General features: G+C 40.7%; 2 protein-coding genes across 6 annotated transcripts in view; one reads left to right on the top strand and one right to left on the bottom strand.

The window, feature by feature from the left end:
* Nucleotides 1–278: 278 nt before the first annotated feature.
* On the bottom strand, nucleotides 279–7,594 carry get4 (guided entry of tail-anchored proteins factor 4). The gene is made up of 9 exons (XM_061811058.1): nucleotides 7,315–7,594; nucleotides 5,320–5,398; nucleotides 3,375–3,456; nucleotides 3,155–3,304; nucleotides 2,890–3,028; nucleotides 2,672–2,812; nucleotides 2,513–2,588; nucleotides 1,234–1,306; nucleotides 279–1,153 (listed from the first exon to the last, which is right to left on the bottom strand). The coding sequence occupies exons 1-9, from the start codon at nucleotides 7,452–7,454 to the stop codon at nucleotides 1,062–1,064; spliced, it is 972 nt and encodes a 323-aa protein (XP_061667042.1). The 5' UTR covers nucleotides 7,455–7,594; the 3' UTR covers nucleotides 279–1,061.
* A 1,055-nt stretch (nucleotides 7,595–8,649) lies between these two features.
* mrtfab (myocardin related transcription factor Ab) overlaps nucleotides 8,650–19,072 on the top strand; it is a 58,032-nt gene continuing 47,609 nt past the window's right edge. For 4 of the 5 annotated variants that reach the window (XM_061810369.1, XM_061810371.1, XM_061810370.1 and 1 more), the window contains exons 1-3: nucleotides 8,650–8,929; nucleotides 11,575–11,636; nucleotides 13,862–14,027. In XM_061810369.1, coding sequence (XP_061666353.1) covers nucleotides 13,880–14,027 — 148 coding nt within the window. In that variant the 5' untranslated portion in view covers nucleotides 8,650–8,929; nucleotides 11,575–11,636; nucleotides 13,862–13,879. The remainder of the gene's footprint in view (nucleotides 8,930–11,574; nucleotides 11,637–13,861; nucleotides 14,028–19,072) is intronic. The other variant, XM_061810372.1, reaches the window with a different exon arrangement.

Here is a 19,072-nt window from a genome sequence, read left to right as displayed (position 1 = left end):
ATGTTTTCATCATTTGTAGAAAATGGTTCTCACTGTAGTTTGCTTGAGTCTCAAAGGTTTAGAAATGGCTTTATAACCTTTTCCACACTAATGGACCTCAATTACATTCTCATTTGTTCCAGAATTATTCTAATCCAGGCATGATGTCTTGCTGTTGAGTATCTTTTGGTCTATTTCAATTTGTCGGGCAGGTCCTATTTAAGTGATTTCTTTAATTAAGAACAAGGTTTGTCAGTGTCAGGCTTGGATGTGGATTGAAAAATTGAACTCAAGTATGGTAAACCAGAGTTATGTTTTAATGGGGGAAAGGGGTGTTGTTGTTGTGTTGTCTTTGACTAATATTTAAATGTGTTGGATGATGGGATACCTGTAAGTGAAATATTTAAAAAATAAAATAAAACTGAATTATTTGACCAATAGTGAAGGGGAAAAAAACTTTTTTTTCTGAATCTCATTTCACCCAACTTCCCTTCTTTTTTATTTCCCTACAAACACCCAAGCAAAGTGCAGTGTTTCATTGCCACGTTTGCCACCCAACTTAAGTCCACATGGAGATGGAAGACAGGAGCCCAGCAACAATGGATTATTGGAGGTGCAAGATGTTTAAAGTTACTAAACTTCCTCTGATGGACAAAATGTCAGATGAAAAACTGCCTCAACTACAACAGGCAAATTTAAATTATTACTAAGACATTTCAATTAAGGGTGAAGTGAAAAATGTCAAACAAATGCTGACAACAGGAATACATTGGCACCGCATGGTGACTAGAAGAAAACAACACTGTAAAGGAGGGAACTTCGTGTCTACAATGCTGTAATGAGTGTCAAAACCAAGACTCAAAACAGAGTCAAAAACAAAAGTTATGATTAAATAAAATATTTGGATGCAGTCCAATGTGATCTAGGACTGGATGAGGGAAATTATTTGAGAAGGAGGAAGTTTGACAACTGCCGCCTAACCTCACCGACCAATAGTGGCGGTGGTGTGGTCTTCCCCATTGCGTGTTTGTATACTTGTATGAGAGTGTGTTCTTTTGCTCTTCGCCTCCTAAGCCAGCAGCTCAATCTAGCTCAATGGGGCTGCTATCCTCCTGGACCTCCTCGACGCCGTCGTCCTCCTCGCCTGCTCCCATCAGACTGTTCAGCAAATTTCCTGCCAAGACGCCAAACCGCCAATTCCGTGAGGACATTTTGCGAAAACAAAGGTCAGTCACAGGGTCTTAGCTGACTCACCTAGCAGGCCACCGTATGAAGGAGATTGTTTGGGGGGAATACCGAAGAAAAGCTGTCCTATTCTGTCGAGGTACTGCAGATGCCCAGAGAAAAGAAAATTTTTTTTTAACAATGTTGCAAAACTAGACGTAAGTGGGGTGTTGTGCGTTTCATTCGTAACAACTTCCCCGAATTTGAGCATTATCCCTCCCTTACAATCAAAATCAGCAAGGTTTGATTACCCCTCCACCGCCCACCTGCCCTGCTTATAAATCGGCCATAAATATTAAGCCTGTTCAATATTCCCAACCCCATGGCAAACTTTTGTGTGCACATACCTTAGCTTCAGTTACAGTCCCCACCAAAAGAATTTTTACAGCAAGATAAATTCCTTTGTTTTTAAGGTAGCTTAAAAGCTTCCGTGTTCCATAGCAAGTTGCAACTACGTGTTTTCAATGACAAATGTCCCGATGTAACATCTGCTGATGACGCTGGAGGCAATATGGCGACCACCTGGATGTCAAATGAGACTTCCGCAACTTTGCGCATGGATGACCCGCTCTACGCTCATATTTATTTTTTCGTATAGACATTGAAGTGAATAATGTTATATGTATTTTTCATTACAATATCTATAGGCATGACCGTGTAGCTTTAAATTAAACAACTTGGGACAGAGCTCCTTTTCTTTGAAGCCACCCACTTTTCAAGTGAGCAAAGTTTTTAGTAACGGATCACATGACTGTGTTGATTCATTCATTAACATTTCGTTCAAAAGAAAAAAATCTTTTCAGTGAATGTAATGAACTGAATCAGTTTATGAAATGATTCATTCTTTGAACTGCTGCAGCGCTCTACAGTCTTGAGGTGTCAATTTGCAAAGTACAGTTGTTGCTGATGAGAAGATCCAGTCATTTTTCAAAATAAAACACATTTAAACTCAAATGACTTCACTTATAGAGCAAAAACAAAGGAATTCCTTGGTATTTGCATACTTTTGGAGGGAACTATTCATCTCACAAGTCTGTTGAGAGAGAATCAGACTTCTGGTTTGGCGGAGGAGACATGCAATTTTCATGTGTTTGGTGTGCTGTGTTGATCATCTTGAGTACGCCTCACACAATAGCAGCAATAAGAAAAACTTGCTTTCTATTTTTTCTTCGTCACGTGTTAAATCAGTTGACTACGACTATGCATGTAGCCTGCTAAATACCTTGGGTGTGTTATTGCTGATGGCTCAAATGTCCCCCTAAGGTAAGGCAAGGGATTAAATAAACACAAAGGGTCTAGAAGCACTCACCTCATTGTACATGGGGTCCCTCTTCAGGGAAGGTTGATATTGCTCACATAACACTGTGAAAACTGTTAATTTACCCCTGAAAAGACAGAAACACGATGAGATGTAACTTTTCAATACAGCTGTTATAAGACAGAAGGTTGTTTTCGTGTCTTTTCTCACCCATCCACTGCCAGCAGCAGAAACCAGATAAAGTTAAGGAGGGGTTGAACAAATGGAGGACCCCTCTCGATGGACGGGTGTTTCTCTGTGTACGTGCTGAACACCACAGAAGCGCTGTTTTTGTTCTTTAGACAGAGGAACCTGTCAGAGCAGAAGGTCGGTAAACAATGTCTGCTTGAATATTTTTGTTCTTTTCTATAGTGTCGAAGTGCACTTACTGCAGGACTGCCTGTGCCACAAACATGTCGACCTCGCTGCGGAAACCTCGAGAGGACGAATACTCCACCAGCATCTGTGCACAGCCCTCCCCGTCGGACGAATGCAGGAAGTGATAACGAGATTCACTGTAGTTTTGCTCTAGAGAGTATATATATATATATATATATATGTATGTGTATGATTTCAGATGCCATTCTTGGACTGCTTTGATTTTGTTTCATACAATCGGGAATTGAACTTTTTACTCAATTACATCTGAAGTACCTTTCCACAAGGTGACAGCCAGCAGCTGGTGTAGCTTTGGGTTCCCCAACTTTCCAGAGCCTCCCGTGGACCATTTCAAGGCTCTAGACACAAAAGCTACTCTTTCCGGAGAGTTCGGATCCATGTGACTGAACAGCTTGGCGAGGCTTTCTGCTCGACAAACGCGCAAGCATCAAGACGACTGAACATATGATAGAATGTCTCAATTTGAAGCACTCACCTAATATATCCTCTTCCACTTTGGTGTCTGACTTCTCCAGCACCTCGAGCACCAGCATGGACAGATCTGCGGCACTGTTTTGCTGCAGAGTGAAGCACAGAGGACTGAAATTACCACATTTCCTCATATAGTGGCCAGGGCCCTCTTACTCAACTGCAGAAATTACAAATCATTTAGCACCTATGGGCATTTATGTACTTGAACTGCGGAAATTGCCAGGCATCTATTCAGGGTAAGCTGTGTATGAGCAAGGAAGTCTGTATCAGTCCAAATACATTTTTAAAACAATCCGATTTGAGGCTGTGACTGTTTATTAGACTGCAAAGACTGACAGACACTAAAACATTTATTGTGGGGGCGGTCTGTATTACTACAATTTTTTAAAAAAAACGTATTTCTAAACTGCAGACAGCAACTAGCGTATGTCAGCGGTAATACGTTTATTACAGTAGAATTGAAGCCTGCATTTGTACAAATTTGTTTTTAAAGAACGTATTAGGGCTGTCACTATCAAATATTTCTAGAATTATTCCATGAAAAATCTGAACCAAAAATTTTTCATTAAAGTTTTTTGCAAAATCATTTTTTCCAATTACTGTTTACGAACAGATCATTTTTTTCTTCATTTGGTACTGTCTGATTTATAAACAACCATTTGTTTACATACTCGTGAACTTTTTAGAGACTGAGAGCTACTTCTTGGGTACTGATTAATACCAAGTGCTACTACTTTGATATACACGTCCGAGGCGTTTTCATGTTCAACCACACGATAATTTCAGGTTATTCATACTACGGCTGCAAATAATGATTATTTCTGTGATGGATTTAACTGACTCATATCTTTTCCTTAAATTGATTAAGGTTCAGCTACTGGTTTCTTCCATAATGTCAGAAAAAAGGGTAAAATGTTTGGTGTTGATTGATCAATTAATTTTGACAGTTTTAGAACATATTTCCTTTATTTACGCAATCGTAGAGAGTACCAGGCAAGTTTTGAGATGTGGTATTGAGACATTTTTCACAAATCCTTTTTGGTAATTCAAACCAAATGAATCACACAAATATTATAACCGTAAATCCCATCTTCTGTTCAAGCTCTGATAAGGAAATGTTGCAAGATCACTGTGTGTGTATGTACTGTACACAAATATATATCTTCTATACAGCTTCCATCACTTGATTTCTTGATACTTGTTTTCTGAACTTTAAGTTTATCTTTTGCTACCTTTCCCTTCTCCTCACTTCAGCAAAGCATGTTCTCTTTTTAGCCCATGACTCAGTGATACCGCGATATTTCCTTATCAGAGCTTCAACATAAAATGTGACATTTATCTGCTTGATGACCAGATGCCCGATGACATCAGCACCAAAACTCGGTGTGACGTGAAATGGACCACTCTTCCTTCCGTATATATTATCTCCAAAGGCAAAAAAATTCTGGGTTGACAAATGCCATGCCTGATCTGGAGGCTGTGTGTTTTATGGTAAAGATGTCACATGGCGGTCAGTCATAGTAAAGGTCATTTCCAGGGCTAGATATAGTCATAACCCATAATTCATCGTTTCATAATTGGGTTTTGTGGAATTGTTGTCTTAATCATGTCTAGAATACACTCATTTTGTACAGAAATAGACCAAATGGTGATCATTTTGGCATATTGTCCCGTGCAAAGCTTACTAAATGCTACTCAGCAAAATCCTTATTCGATGATGCACTCAGTGAACTAATTACATCACTATTTCAGTAACTGGGGCAATTAGTTCTGTCACAATAATTACTATATTGACTTATGATTCAATACATAAAATTGCCAATAGTTTTTGCGGACTCAATGAATTGTTATTGTTCTCATGAGTTGGCAGCTATCACAGTGAGCTGAGGGAGTCGGACCGTTCTGTCGTTAGCTGCTAGCCTCTCTGGGAGGATTTCAAAAGCAATTACCTGGTTATAGCTGAAGAAGAGTAGGGCGCCGTTGTACATCAGCTCCCTGGCTTCACTGTGTTTTGCCTGTGACATGTACCTGTGGATAGGCAGCAGAGTCACCATTACAGATATGTAGGAAATGAACAGTTTGCATCAGAAGCTCAAGATCAGCCCATGCAAGTGTTTCATTTGTAGCCCTTAAAGTGCCACTGTCATGAAATGCATGATTTTTAGTATGTTATTAATGAAAAAAGGCAGCCGGAATGGACGCATCCATTTTTTCACCACACAACATGATTTTGATGAATATGGCTTTTGTCACTGCCGCCATGAAAATCCTCTTGAGGGATTTCTTTATGAGAAGAAGCAGGAAGTGACGTACAGGGCAGTAGCGTTAGCCAAAATGCCAGCTCGTTGTATTGCTGGATATTGCTTGAACACTTGGGAGGATGGATTAATTCTTCATACTTTTCAAAAAGACCCAGTTCGTCGTGACAAATCGATTGGACCAGTGCAAAAGACAAGAGGTAGGTGTGTATACAGTTACTGAAAAAAATAATAGTTTGAGGGTGGGGGGGGGACCACATAATCCATCTCTCATAACGTAACACAAGATCCGCGGTAGTATGACAGGGGTGTGAAATGTGTCGATGAGCGTGTCGGACAGCTTCCGCGTCGGCCTCGCAAACGAAGGCTTCCGCGTCGGCCCCGATGCGGAGGTGGTTTGGCCACGTGTGGGAGGAGAAAGGAGCTTCGCCCCCAGCAAGTAATAGTTGTGGCTAGGGGGGGACGTAATCCTCTCAGAATGTAACAAAAGATCCGCGCACCTAAGTCATGGGTGCTAAATGTATCAATGTACCCGTCGGCGCCAAGCACGGCTTCGGATGAGGCGCCGCCAAAGCCGTGCCTTGTCCGCGTGGGCGGCGTTGTTTTAATCACCGTCGTGCAGAGGTGGATCGCATCGGACCAGGAGGCAGTTTGGCCGTGATCTGGATATCATCTAAATATGGCTCGAAACAGAGTAATATTGCCCCGGTCACTTCACTCGGTTGTAAGATGTTCTCTTCTTCGAAAAGAGCTTCCGTGTCAAAAGGTAGGTAGGTGGAACAGCGTGAAAGTAGGTGGAACAGCGTGTTTTCAATGGCGAATGTCCCAGTGTGACATCACGGACCGAAGATGCAGTCAATATGGCGACCACTTGGATATCGAATGAAACTTCTGCAACTTTGCGCATGGATGACGCGCTCTCCGCTCATATTTATTTTTCCGTATAGACATTGAAGTGAATAATGTTATATGTATTTTTCATTAATTACAATATCTATAGGGATGACACTTGGGCTTTAAGAATGGTTGACAATCATGCAATTTGTCAATAACAATGGGGGAACATTATACTCTTACTCTTAGGTACTCTTTTTCTCTAATATTAATATCTGAGTGGATTTCGTGAAATCAAACAGAATAAAACAGTTCGTTTCAATTAGGAGAACTGATCATTAATTGGGAAGGTGGGTGAGGTTTTAAACACACACACATTATCTAATATATACACACACGCTGGCCCACCCGCATAGTTTAAATGCAACGAGGCACGAGAACATGTCAAGGTAACCCAGTCCAAACGGCTATCTGGCTAGCTAAAAGCAAATCTGTGAGCAAGCGAAAACTGCTGAAACGCTATTAAGCTAATAGTCTTTTCAAACTCGTGACACCTCATCGTATAATGACAAGGCTGTCTTGCGGACTAAGCGCAATCTGGAGCTTTTGTTTGTTCGTAAACGTGTAGCAACACTGCTAGCAAGTAGAAGTCCATTTTAAGACCGACGTTAACTGGCACTTCTGTTGTCCAAACAAACAGCCGGACCGACACGGGCGGGCGGGGCCGTGGTAAAATCCACCCAATCGCATTTGAGTATGAAAGAAGCACGTTTGGCAACCAGAGAGATCTGGAACACGGCAGGCCTCGAGGAGACCCCAACTGCAAACATGGACGTTCAAGTCAAATCTTACCTAAAAAATAACGTCCTATACATCTGGTGTGCTTCATAGTAATCCCCCTTTTCCACGCTGGCTCGCAGTTTGCCTTCGACCCTCTGTACGCCTCCGCGGTTTCGGCCACTGGAGCACCTCAGAGTCGCCTGCTCCGACATCGTCGTAGCTCCGCAGCGGCGCTGGCTGACTGAGCGCTGAGCGGCCCCAATGTTGACAGCAGAAACCGGAAGAAGGGAAACGAAACTTGACGCTCTCCTCTTGCCGTAGGGACCGGCAAATTAGATGCGATAACATTTGACACACAAGTAATTGATGGCCAAACATGTGCACACATACCTGTAATGTTAAGCTTCTTAAAATGTTATAAATTTCATACAGGTTTTTTCCTGGGCTAAGTACAGTATTTTGGGCGAAACTCACGCACTGCTCTACTTACTCCAGTGTGTATGCTATGTAGTTAATGAGAGTGAAGTTAAATAATAATAATAATAATACATAGTTCTGTTATGCGCAGCAAACATGGCAAGTTATTTGATTGAAGATGTTATTTTGATCATGTGTCTGCAGTGTAGACTCGAGTCATGAATTTGATGACTTGAAGACTCAAATCGTTATAGGACTTGCAACTCAACTTGGACTTCAACAGTAGGGCCTCATGACTTCACTTGGACTAGAACCCATTGACTTGAAAACGATTGTTACTTTGACCAAAGGCTTAAGAAAAAACAAAAGTCATGGCTTCTCTTTTTGCCGCTCTATTTGTATGAAAAGTGACAACGTAATGTTGTAGATCTTACTGGTTATTTATCATGTTAAGGTGGATCAAGCTTTTATTGCTAAAATAAGTTCCGATTATCTTTGGAGAGTTCACGGCCTTGGGGACGCTCATGTAAAGACCAAGAGGTCCTTGTTTCGCACACTACGTACAGTACCTTTCATTACACTTCAAAGTGTAGGCTATTTTGTGCAGAGCAATCACACAAAATTCAGATTTAGAAAAGCATTTACATTAGACATTGCAGTGTAACACAACAGATTACAGGAAAAAAAAGTAGAGGAAATGAAATTTTTTGCAAGGTACTATATGTTGCAACGTAAAATAAAATCATGAGATAAAAATTCATTCATTCATTCAAAGATCATTTTGTTTGGTTTTGCAGGAATTGTACATTTGCCATATTTCACATATATTTGCTATGAATGTAGATGGCAAAGATTGAATTTCATCGCACAGGGGAACCATCCAAATAGTCATCAATACCTCAAGGCACCGCTGTGCACTCGTGTGCACTTGTAGTACATTTATCTCCCACTAGATAGAAGCAAATACCCTAGTTACGAATGTCTACTGTCATCCACATGCGTTCAACTCCCATAATTTACAGTTTAAGTTAAAAAAAAATCAACAGAACGAATAGTACATAGTCTGAAATGCGCGTTGAATACGATATGATGTCATTAGCTCTCTGGAGAGTGGCTCCAGTTTGACGGGAGAGACGTTATGGAGCATCTCATCACGTAGAGGAGGCTTTTCCGGTTCAAGTTTCCTTTGTCATCAGGAAGTGGCAAAGGCTGGGCTGTTTGTCTGAGCGGTATCTTCACAGACAAAACACACAACTGGCGATCATGATAAGTAAGAATAATGGCATTTTTGATACAGCGCGGCTACAGCGATAGCTAGTAGGTCATCTAAAAAAGAACACGACGTGGTAATGTGAGCAGCTAGCTGGCAAGGAATTAGCGCCAACGTGTTGTGGCGCTGCATGCTAATACTAGTCCTTTGCTAATTTGGGTTGGATTAGTGAAGGTATCATGGACGTCTAACCGGTTTCCTTATCAGACGGGGATTTTACCATGTGCGTGTATGTTGCACTTTTGTTACATCGAAGTTGTTCTGATATTTGTTTGTGGTGTCGTCTGGTTTTACTTCATGGGTTAGCCGGGGTTAACTCCCACCAGGGCGCGCTAACAATAGCATTGCCAGTTTGTCTGTTTTGGTCAGTGACAGCTGTATGTTTGCTTCGCCCCGTGGCAAGTGTGGACAGGCCTCCTGCAACATGGACTCTTTTGAGTGCTATTGTTGTCAAAACTTTCTTTCCCACCGCTTCGGGAACTTTGTACCACAACCTACAGTGGTTGATTGTGGTCACTTATAAGAAGGTCTTCATAAAGAGTCCACTAAGTGTCATTACACAAGTAATTGTTAATCGTATTTGTTCTATGTGCGGTAATCAGTGGTTGTTAAAGTTCTTAATCACACTGAATCAGTTAACTGTATTTCAGAGATAGTGGACCACCGCTATTTGACTGAGCCCAACTTCCAATAACGAATTTTCACAAATACAGTAATTGACGCTCCCTTAAAAGTGATTGCCCATATTATGCACTTTACTGTAAACTATCAGCTATTAGAAAACTATACCTTGTGTTTACTTTCAAAGTCGGCTTGTAGCAAACTTGAGCTTTAGTGCAATTACAATTTCAATTTGTCTATGTCTTTATGATCCTGGTGTCCTCATAATAGGTGTTGGTGACTTCAATCTTGCCCCACCCTCTCATCTACAAACAGCTTCAAACATCATGAATGGACTGTAACCGAGAATTAAACTTTGCACCTCTGTATGCAAATTGCTAATGTAAAGGGTGTTCTTGTATATCTAAATAAGCAAATAATATTTTAGATCTGTTTTAATTCGTATTTTATTTTTTTTATGTTTCATGTACAGCAATTTCAGTGGAGATGAGTTAAGAAAAAAACTTTACTGTAAACAATTTACAGCTAAGCACGCACACACAAAATCCACAGTACATGTATTCACACCAACAATTATGGTGATGAGTTCTTGTTACACCGCAGTCCGGTGAAACCCAACGAACATTTGGCTCTACAGCAAAGTGCTTGAGTAACATTGATTGTAACCACATTCCGTGGGCGGCCTGTGCTGGTGTGAAAGTCCGCTGCTTTGTTGGCTGCTTGCTCTACAATGGTTAGCACTTTGGTGTATACTGAGCTGAAACCGAGGTATCCAGTGACAACACAAACCGGCATTTTTAGATGGGTTTAATGACGTTCTGCTGAGCTGTTATCGCAGATCCTATTTATTTTGATATACTTTAGTCTTTTTTTGATTAGAGGCGCAAACCCAGCTTGGAGCAGAGTGAGCAACAACAACAATCCTCTCCGCTTAAGCAGCATTTTTTTTTCATTATGTTTTTACTGCTGTCAATTAAAGAGACACTAAAACACAATAAATATCATACATACAGTAAAGAGTATGTTGCTATGAAAATAAAAAATATATATACTTTAAAACTTTTTTTGCCTTGTTACAGAAAATTGTAAATATGGATTTTTTAAATAGAAATAACAGAGGATAAGTTCCTAAAAAAAAAAAAAAAAATCTGTGAACTAATGACTTTTCAAATGCCAAACTGCAAATATGCATTTACCCGGTTAATGAAATATGTGTTGTTAAATAGCATCCAAAAAATGTCTACTTCTCCCAAAAAGGCACGTGTATTGTGGTCTATTGAAACAAAATTGGGTTGGTGGGCTCACCAAAACTATATGAATAAATGAAGTGCACTTATGTAGCACCTCACCCATGCTGTCGCAGTGCCCAAAGTGCTTTATGAACCCTCATCAGCGGGTGACTGGTGTCTTCCCCAAGGACAATTTTACATGTGTGGTTTTGATATCGGGATTTGAACCATTTACCCCTCAGTCACTACATGGCCTGCTCTACCTACTGAGCCACAGCTACCTAAATTTTTATGTATGTAAGACATCAAACATCATGCCCATCAAGTGGCATGGCAGGAACGAGGCAGCGACAATGCTAGCTAGAGGTAAGAGTGGTTGACCAAATTACACACATACCCCCCCCCCAAAAAAGCAAGCAAATAAATGTCAATATGTGCTGCTAATCTCTAAATTGCCCCTAGGTGTGATTATGAGTGTGTCTGTTTGTCTCGATGTGCCCTGCGATTGGCTGGCAACTAGTTCAGGGTGTACCCCGCCGCCTGCCTGTTGACAGCTGGGATAGGCTCCAGGACTCCCCGCGACCCTCGTGAGGATAAGCGGCAAACAAAATGGATAGATGGATGTATGCGCTACTAATTTTGTTATAATGTCCACAGATTAGGGTATTCATTTCAGTTTGTAATATATTTTTTTACATTATAAAGAGATTGTATGGACACTCAGTAAATTGGATCAGAATAAGACAACCAAAATAACATAAGTAATGCTTCTCTCTCTTTCATATTCTTCAATAGGCATATTTGAAGGGCTGAGCTGTTGGAATGGGAGCACGCCCCTTTAAGATAAAGTGAATCTGGTAAGTCTGATTCCTGTTCGTGACTCATCATGCCAGAACCACACTCCTTATCTTGAAGCCCAAAATCAAAAATATGTTGCTACCCTTGTCTTTACTTTTGTCTGCTTGTTGTCAACATTCTGATGTCTGGGATGTTTGGGTGTGGGCACGTGTGACTGTAATACAAATTTCTGAGACGCTTGTGTTGCTGTGCAGAGAAAATGGGAGGATGAGGTGCAAGAATCCTGTTTTGAGCCAATCAATTCAAGTGAATTGATTTGTCTTTCTTTAACTGAAAGGGAGGGTACACCCTGGACCGGTCACCAGCCAATCGAGAAAACCGAAAACCAAAATCGACCAAACACATTCACATCTATGGGAAATTTAGAATCATCGATTCTTGAGGACTGGTGTTCAAATCCCTGACCCCGTATTTGGAGTTTGTATGTTCTCCTCGTACCTGCGCGGGTTTTCTCCGGGCATTTCAGTTTCCTCCCACATCCCAAACACATCCAATAATTTGGGACTCTAAATTGCCCTTATGATTGCCTGGCAAGCAGTTCACGGTGTACCACGCCTCCTGCCCGATGAGAGCTGGGTTAGGCTCCAGCTCTCCCGTGACCCTTGTGCGGATAATTGGCTAAGAAAATGAATGGATGAATCCACGTGCGTGCTATCCGAAATATGGGAGGAAGGCAGGGTGACCTGAGAACATGAACATGTAAATGGAGGTGGAGGTGGGGGGGGGGGGGCAAGCTTACTGCCAATGTAGCTTGAGCAGACTTGTGCCGTAACTGTGTTACCATTCAAATATGTTTGCGCTGGCATTTGATTGTCAGACAGCAGAGCTGGATATTTGTTTTCAGGCACACTGTGCCGGAATCCCCACGAGGACCCCAATGCAAGCGAACACATATTTGCATAGAGAGGGATATACACACAATACACGCGTAGCGGGTCTCCATTTTATGACCACAAATTGGACGTGTGCCATCCAGTCTCTCAGCCTCTGTCTGTTTTTGTTTTTCAAAATGGAAGATGTGATTAAGAGGATTCACGTCGTAGGCAATCATGTCAAGGGTAACAAGTTTTCATGGCAGATTTACAACGCAATGTGATGTTCAGTTTTTGACGTGAGCCAAATGCTGCTCATTGCCGCTGCGCCATTGACATTTTCAGCGACAACTCATCAGCGCATTCTGTCACGCGTATCTTTGTGAGGGAACAGGTCATTGGGCATCTGTCCTATCACCGCTTCACTTTCAACCTAGAAATCTGTTCCCTGTCAGTGTAGGATGAAACCTAAGCTGAGAACATTTCAATGTAACAGCTCAGAGACTATTATAATTGTAAACATAATGCAGCCAGCAAGCCAAAGGTCTGATTCAAAGAAGTAAAAACTTTCAGTGTTCTTTCAGTTATAGTACTTTTTGAGTCAAATACCAAAAACTAACAAAAGTAGAAAGACAGAAGGGATCCTGAAGCATTTCATCATGTATTGCGATGTGTTTTACTTTTTATGTGATCGGTAATTTTTGAATTGGAATTGTCAGTAATTGTTGGTTTACTAAAAAATAAAAAATACATCAAATGCCTTTTTTCACAATTTAGAAGACTTCTCAGGTGTCTTACTACCATTTTTTTATGTGTAGTCTTTGTCAAACTATTCTAAGGATCAAGAATTATAGCACCCTTTACAGCCCGTAATTACTGTCTTGATGAATTGAGATCGTTTTCAGAGGCTGCCGGCCCTTTCTCATTTAAGTTAGTCAGTCCTCCCACCACTCCAATATGATTCTGGGCCGATGGTATATGCGAGTCTGGCTTTTGTTACCATGGCAACTGGGTGCAGAGCCTGAGCTTTGCCACACTACAGAGCGTATGTGACACATGGCGACATCACTGAACAAAAAGTACCTTTTCGCCTCATGGACAGAGAAACGATCAGAACTAGGCAGATAGTAAAAGATAATATTTGCAGTTAAAAGTAAAATTTTTAAAACATCCCTTTAAAAATAGTTGAACTGATCAACAAATAAGCTTATTTTTACATGTCTTATCAGCCAGTTATGCAGGTCCAGAGAACATTGAAGAATTCAAATGTATGGTACATTTTTAAACATGCATTATACAGAGTGATCATATTTATAATGCAGCTATTGCTCGAATATACCACGAATAACATGGAAACATGGTGTAATCTGATCGTAAAGGTGATTTTTTTTTTTTTTTTTTTTTTTTTGCAGGTCTCAGCCACCCTTGCAATGCTGCAGCTGCAAGCCGACAGTATGGAAGTTGCGGGGGCGGGCGTCTCGAGCCATAGCCCCCAGAGCGAGGCAGTGACCAGCGAGCTCCAGGAGCTATCCTTGCAGCCTGCTCCAAACGAGCTGCGGCTGCAGGAACGCAAGAATGGTGAGCTATCCATGAGTTTTTCCAACTGCAAAAGCAATACCATATACCAACAAAGCAGAACAATATATGATGTTTTCAAATTCCATTCCCAGGTTTTGCATTTCCTGTGGCTTTTTGTTTTGTTTTCCTATGACATCTACAACGAATGATTCATTTTAGTTTTAGTTTTTTTTTCCACAGATTTACTTCTCCTTACACTTGTGTGAGAGTTAAGAATGATAACATGTTACATAAAGCATTTGCTGGAGCATTACTAAATAGTTTAATGACCGCTTAAGCCTGGATTTCCTAAGGGAAGTATTGTTTTGAAATTCAAACAGCTAGGAAGTCAACTAGGGTCATAGGGCATGCTGTGTATTGTTTGAATTCCATGGTTCTATGTTATTATGCCTACAGGGACTTAGAATCTCTGATTTTTATGTTTACTTGAGACATTGGCCCCGTAGCTCAGTGGTTAGAGCACTGGTTTGGTAAACCAGGGGTTGTGGGTTTGTATCCCACTGGGGGCCTCCACTCCCTGAGAAGGTTTGCGTCAGGAACGGCATCCGGCGTAAAAATTGTGCCAAACATATATATGCGTTCATCTGAGATAACATTCTGTGGCGACCCCGAAAGGGACCAGCCGAAAGAAACACACACTTGAGACATTGCTATTGATAATGTTATTTTCTACTCTTTGCTTCAAATGTGTTGTTACAGAGAACATTTTTAGCAGTATCATGTTTAGGTAGATGTATCATGTTTAGGTAGAATAGAAAGTTGGGGGAAATAATGATGCTGGAACCAAAAGGTAAATCCCAGTGTGTTTGTACAGGGTTAGTCAGTTTACGTCAGCATAGCGATTGTTTAAAGATGAGGAATAAGCTTTGTGAGTGCAAGAGTGAGGTAATTAAGATGAAGGGAGTGAAGACACCGGCGTACCTAATTGGGTTGTTTCTCTGAACCTCTCGTTAAAGTGGATTTGTGTCCAACAGAGTTTTTTGCTGAGAATTTAACTCAGCAAAGTGAGACATCAAAGACATATTTAAGTTTAAAGTCTTTCTTTTGGACAGATAGCTCTCAAAAGTGCCATAATAGCTCTAACAGACTCCCATTGCCTCCATTTGTCTGTCTTGGACCCACAGAGAACCCGGCGAACTATGTTCTTTCACGTAGCGGCACAGGATCCCAATCAGAGAATAAGATGCTCTGTATAAAAACCCAACAATGTTGTGGTAGTAGTCCCAAGACTAAACTGTGAGAGGCAGCATGTTTCAAAAAGGCATCCAGACTGCTGGATCGTACCAAGAAGAAGAAGCAATACTTGTAGAAGGAGAAGCCAAGCCAAATATTTAACTCATCTGGTAACAATGTTGGAGTTGCAAATTTTTGGCTTTAATTTTGTTTCGTATCACAATCAGATACTCTGTGATTTATTCAAATTCTGTATTGAGCACACAAGTGTGTCATCACAAATATGGAATATTTCACATTTTGGATTGTTAGCCCCATGTGGTTTCCAACCAGATCAGATAGTAAAAATTACCCATAACTGCTTCATACACCACATCTTAATGGCTCAGTATAATCTTTCGGAGATGTCCCATATTAAGCGATTTGATGACTTAAAAGAAAGAAAATTGCTCAAATTAGCCCAGATTATCAGTGTGTGTGTGTGTGTGTGTGTGTGTGGGTGTGTGTGTGTGTGGGTGTGTGTGTGTGGTGTGTGTGTGTGTGTGTATACACTTATTTTTGCACACAAAAGCTGTTTCCTGCTCTGTACTACTCGGGGACTGTCCACAATGAAAGAATATGGCTGTCTTCACTTACCCCCATTGTGTGGCTTTGCTGTTCAAACACAGAACAGCAACGTAGGGAAAAAGGTCTATTTTAGGTTAAGAATGAAATGTTTCATTGACATTATCAGTGTTTCTTAAGGGTATTTACAGTTTGAAAGAACATCTCTGTTTTTTGTTTATTAATCCTGTAATCAAAAAGCAAATAAAATAATCAACTTCCAGTGATGGTCCGTTACCATCGTGGTAAGGTACATCCCACTTCGGCTTTCTCTAATGTACTGCCACCTATTGGTTTGGATGTCTTTGATGAATCAAGTCTTCTTGTCTGACTGTTGACGATACAGTATCTAAGTTAAAACATTTCATGTATGATAGCAGTTCTATGTCCCCAACAAAATCGTTTTAACCTTTAGTTTGCATCAAGTTGATCAGCATCATTTTCATGTTAATGCATGGCTCAAAATGCACTCTGGCTGGTGCAGAAAATGTCTCAATTGTCTTTCTACATACGTCCAGATTTGACTTCACAGACCTGCACTTATGAGTCTGTCCTTGCTCCCAGCAGAGTGGAGACACAGTTGTTTGAAGTTGTCAATTTGTCTTTGAAATGATGGCGCAAGGCTAGATTAGGAAATGATTTACCACATTTTAGAAGTTCCAACAGTGGCAAATCCACCACAATAACTCAAGTCGACAGGAATTTGGTAAACTTTTGATCTGTGAATGCAGAAGATTGGTACATTTAATAAACATTTTACCACAATGTTTATATCAAAGGAATGTCCTGGGGCCACGCTCACATTACCACACAGATAGCCTCTGGGTACCACTCCCAATGTTGAACTGCCTCTGTTCTTGTTGGGCTATTTATTACTTAGTTCTAGCAGCACGGAGCAGACTTGTTTCAGCAAGCAGTCCTGCAAATAATCACGCCTGAAGTTGCTTTAAGGCAGCATGTGTGTATGCATACTGTAGTGTGTTGGCTGGGAGGCAAATCAGAATGCCTCCATAAAGCTTATCAAATCTTTGTATCGCACACCAAGTTATGGAATTGAATTCAGGGCACAAGGTTCCTTCCTTAGTAATAAATAGGCTGGAGGATGCATTGTGTGTCTTTAGACATAGGTGACATGTTTTCCAGGAAGGGGATCATGCACATTGCTAGTTCATACATGTGCTTTTGTATGTGATTCATGTATGTGATCTGTGATTCGATAAGAACAAGGGGTGATGCACATTTCCCCCTTCCTGTAAACTAACATTGTTTGCTCTGGTACCTAAGTGTTTGTAATAATTACCAAGTTTGACAAGCTTTTAAGTGTGTAGGACTGTGTGCTTGCTCCACTGCAACGGTATAAGAAGGACATGCAGGAAGACAACAGGGGCGGGGTGTCTGAAATGTCACTATTGCATAACTGCAGAGGAACAGAAGGAAAGAGGGGGGAATGAAAAGCAAGAAAGTGTGTAAGTCAATGGGATGCAGCTTGTTTTTTTTTTCCCCTAATGTGACTTCCAAATATTGCATTTCTCTTTCTTAGTAAATGGCAATGCAAAGTTAGAATTATGAAAGGCAAAACATTTAAGATTTTGATGGATGGAAACCGATAGGTGGATCCTGACATCTACTCTAACACACGCCCTCTCTGCTGGGGCATGCGCTCACTTGTAGACATTCGACAGAAAGGGAATGTGAGGTACAACCTGTGGAGTTACTGGCTGCTGTGTTTTGTGTGACTTTTCTACAACTCTCTACTTCTGTAGCTGTGCATATTTTTTATTCTTGGTTTCTTTTTACTGCACACATTTTTTATATTGCCTGTGCTGGGAGTATGGAGCACTAATCTCTCCCGGAGGGTGACTCTTCCTTTCGGCATGGTCCAGAGGGATATGACCATCCTGTCAGGTAATGTCAATGACAGGTATTCATCTTGTAAATGCTGGAAAAGTCACTCATCAGAACCTGAATCAGATTGCTTAGTACGATGTGTTAAGGGTTCTTGAATGCATAAATAAATGTTACAGTAATGACTTTGTGCCTTTTGGTCAATAACCAATTAATTGTTTTTTTTATTCTTTATATCTGTGGTTACAAAGTATTATACATTCAGCCAAGTACAGTATGTGAGAACTGAAATGACGCTCTCAGAACAGATTGTTCCAGTTTACAATACAGCCTAGCTGTAATTTTGTATTTTAATTTCCTTTTCCCATGATGCACAAATGTCCTAAAGTGGATCCTTAATAGCATTGTGGTCTGGCATTTACTTGAGCTACAACCAGTGCAGAGGCTCTCGGTTCTGTCTGCACTGGCAAGACGCAGGGAGGACGTGATGTTGAAATTCCATCAGTGTTTGCTCTCTAGCCCAGATCATCCTGGCATATAAACAAAGACTGATACAGATCACATCCCTTCTTCCTGCCCTTCGTATAAGTATAACTACAATAGATACAGTAGACCTAACATACATGGCGAGGTTATGTAATTGGGGTTGGGTTGTGGCCGATAGAAAGCCCAAGTGGTTTTCGTTCTTGGTTAGAAAAAAAAATGCTAACAGCAACATGCTGATGTCTGAAGGGCATTAGATTTTTCTGAAAGATTTGTAGCTTGGACGAAACTAGTCCAGCACAGCAGCATTTTAGGGAAACATTGTTATGTAACAGATGGGACGCTGCCAATAGCGAAGGGCCACACTGCATTTCGTCAGACTTGAGAGGGAAGAATAGGTTTGGAAAAAATTTCCATATCTTGACAAAAGATGAGTTTGCATGACAAGAAATGTTACATGACTTGTGGTAATAGAGACCAGTCTTTACCAATGACTGAAAGAAATGAATAAAAGAATTTGGTGATGGTTTAAGTACAAACACGGCAAAATCTTCCAGCTGCTGTTTCCTTACTTCACTGCCAAGGTGGGATAATAATCTGCAGAGTGGAACCGCTGAAGTTATGCCCCTGAGGTCATACAATTTGGAAATGTACCAAAATATTTGCACACAAGTTTGAACAGCAACTGTCCAAGACCTTAGTGTACTTCAAATGTCTCCAGTTCAAGTATTAGCATTGTGCTTTTTGTTGTTGTTTTTTGCATTTTATTTTTGTCAAATATCACCATGTGTAAAGTGTTTTATTTGTTTTACTTTACAGTGTTTAAATGTACTATATGTGTGAAAACACTCATCGGACAGTTAAAAATGTCAAAAGTGAGATGTTTGATGTTAGGTCCATCTGCAAGATAGAAGACGTTTGCATGATGTCAAGTTAAGATT

Source organism: Syngnathoides biaculeatus, chromosome 22 (genome assembly GCF_019802595.1).
Source record: "Syngnathoides biaculeatus isolate LvHL_M chromosome 22, ASM1980259v1, whole genome shotgun sequence".
NCBI lineage: Eukaryota > Metazoa > Chordata > Actinopteri > Syngnathiformes > Syngnathidae > Syngnathoides > Syngnathoides biaculeatus.
This window is presented reverse-complemented; position numbering and strand designations above follow the sequence as displayed.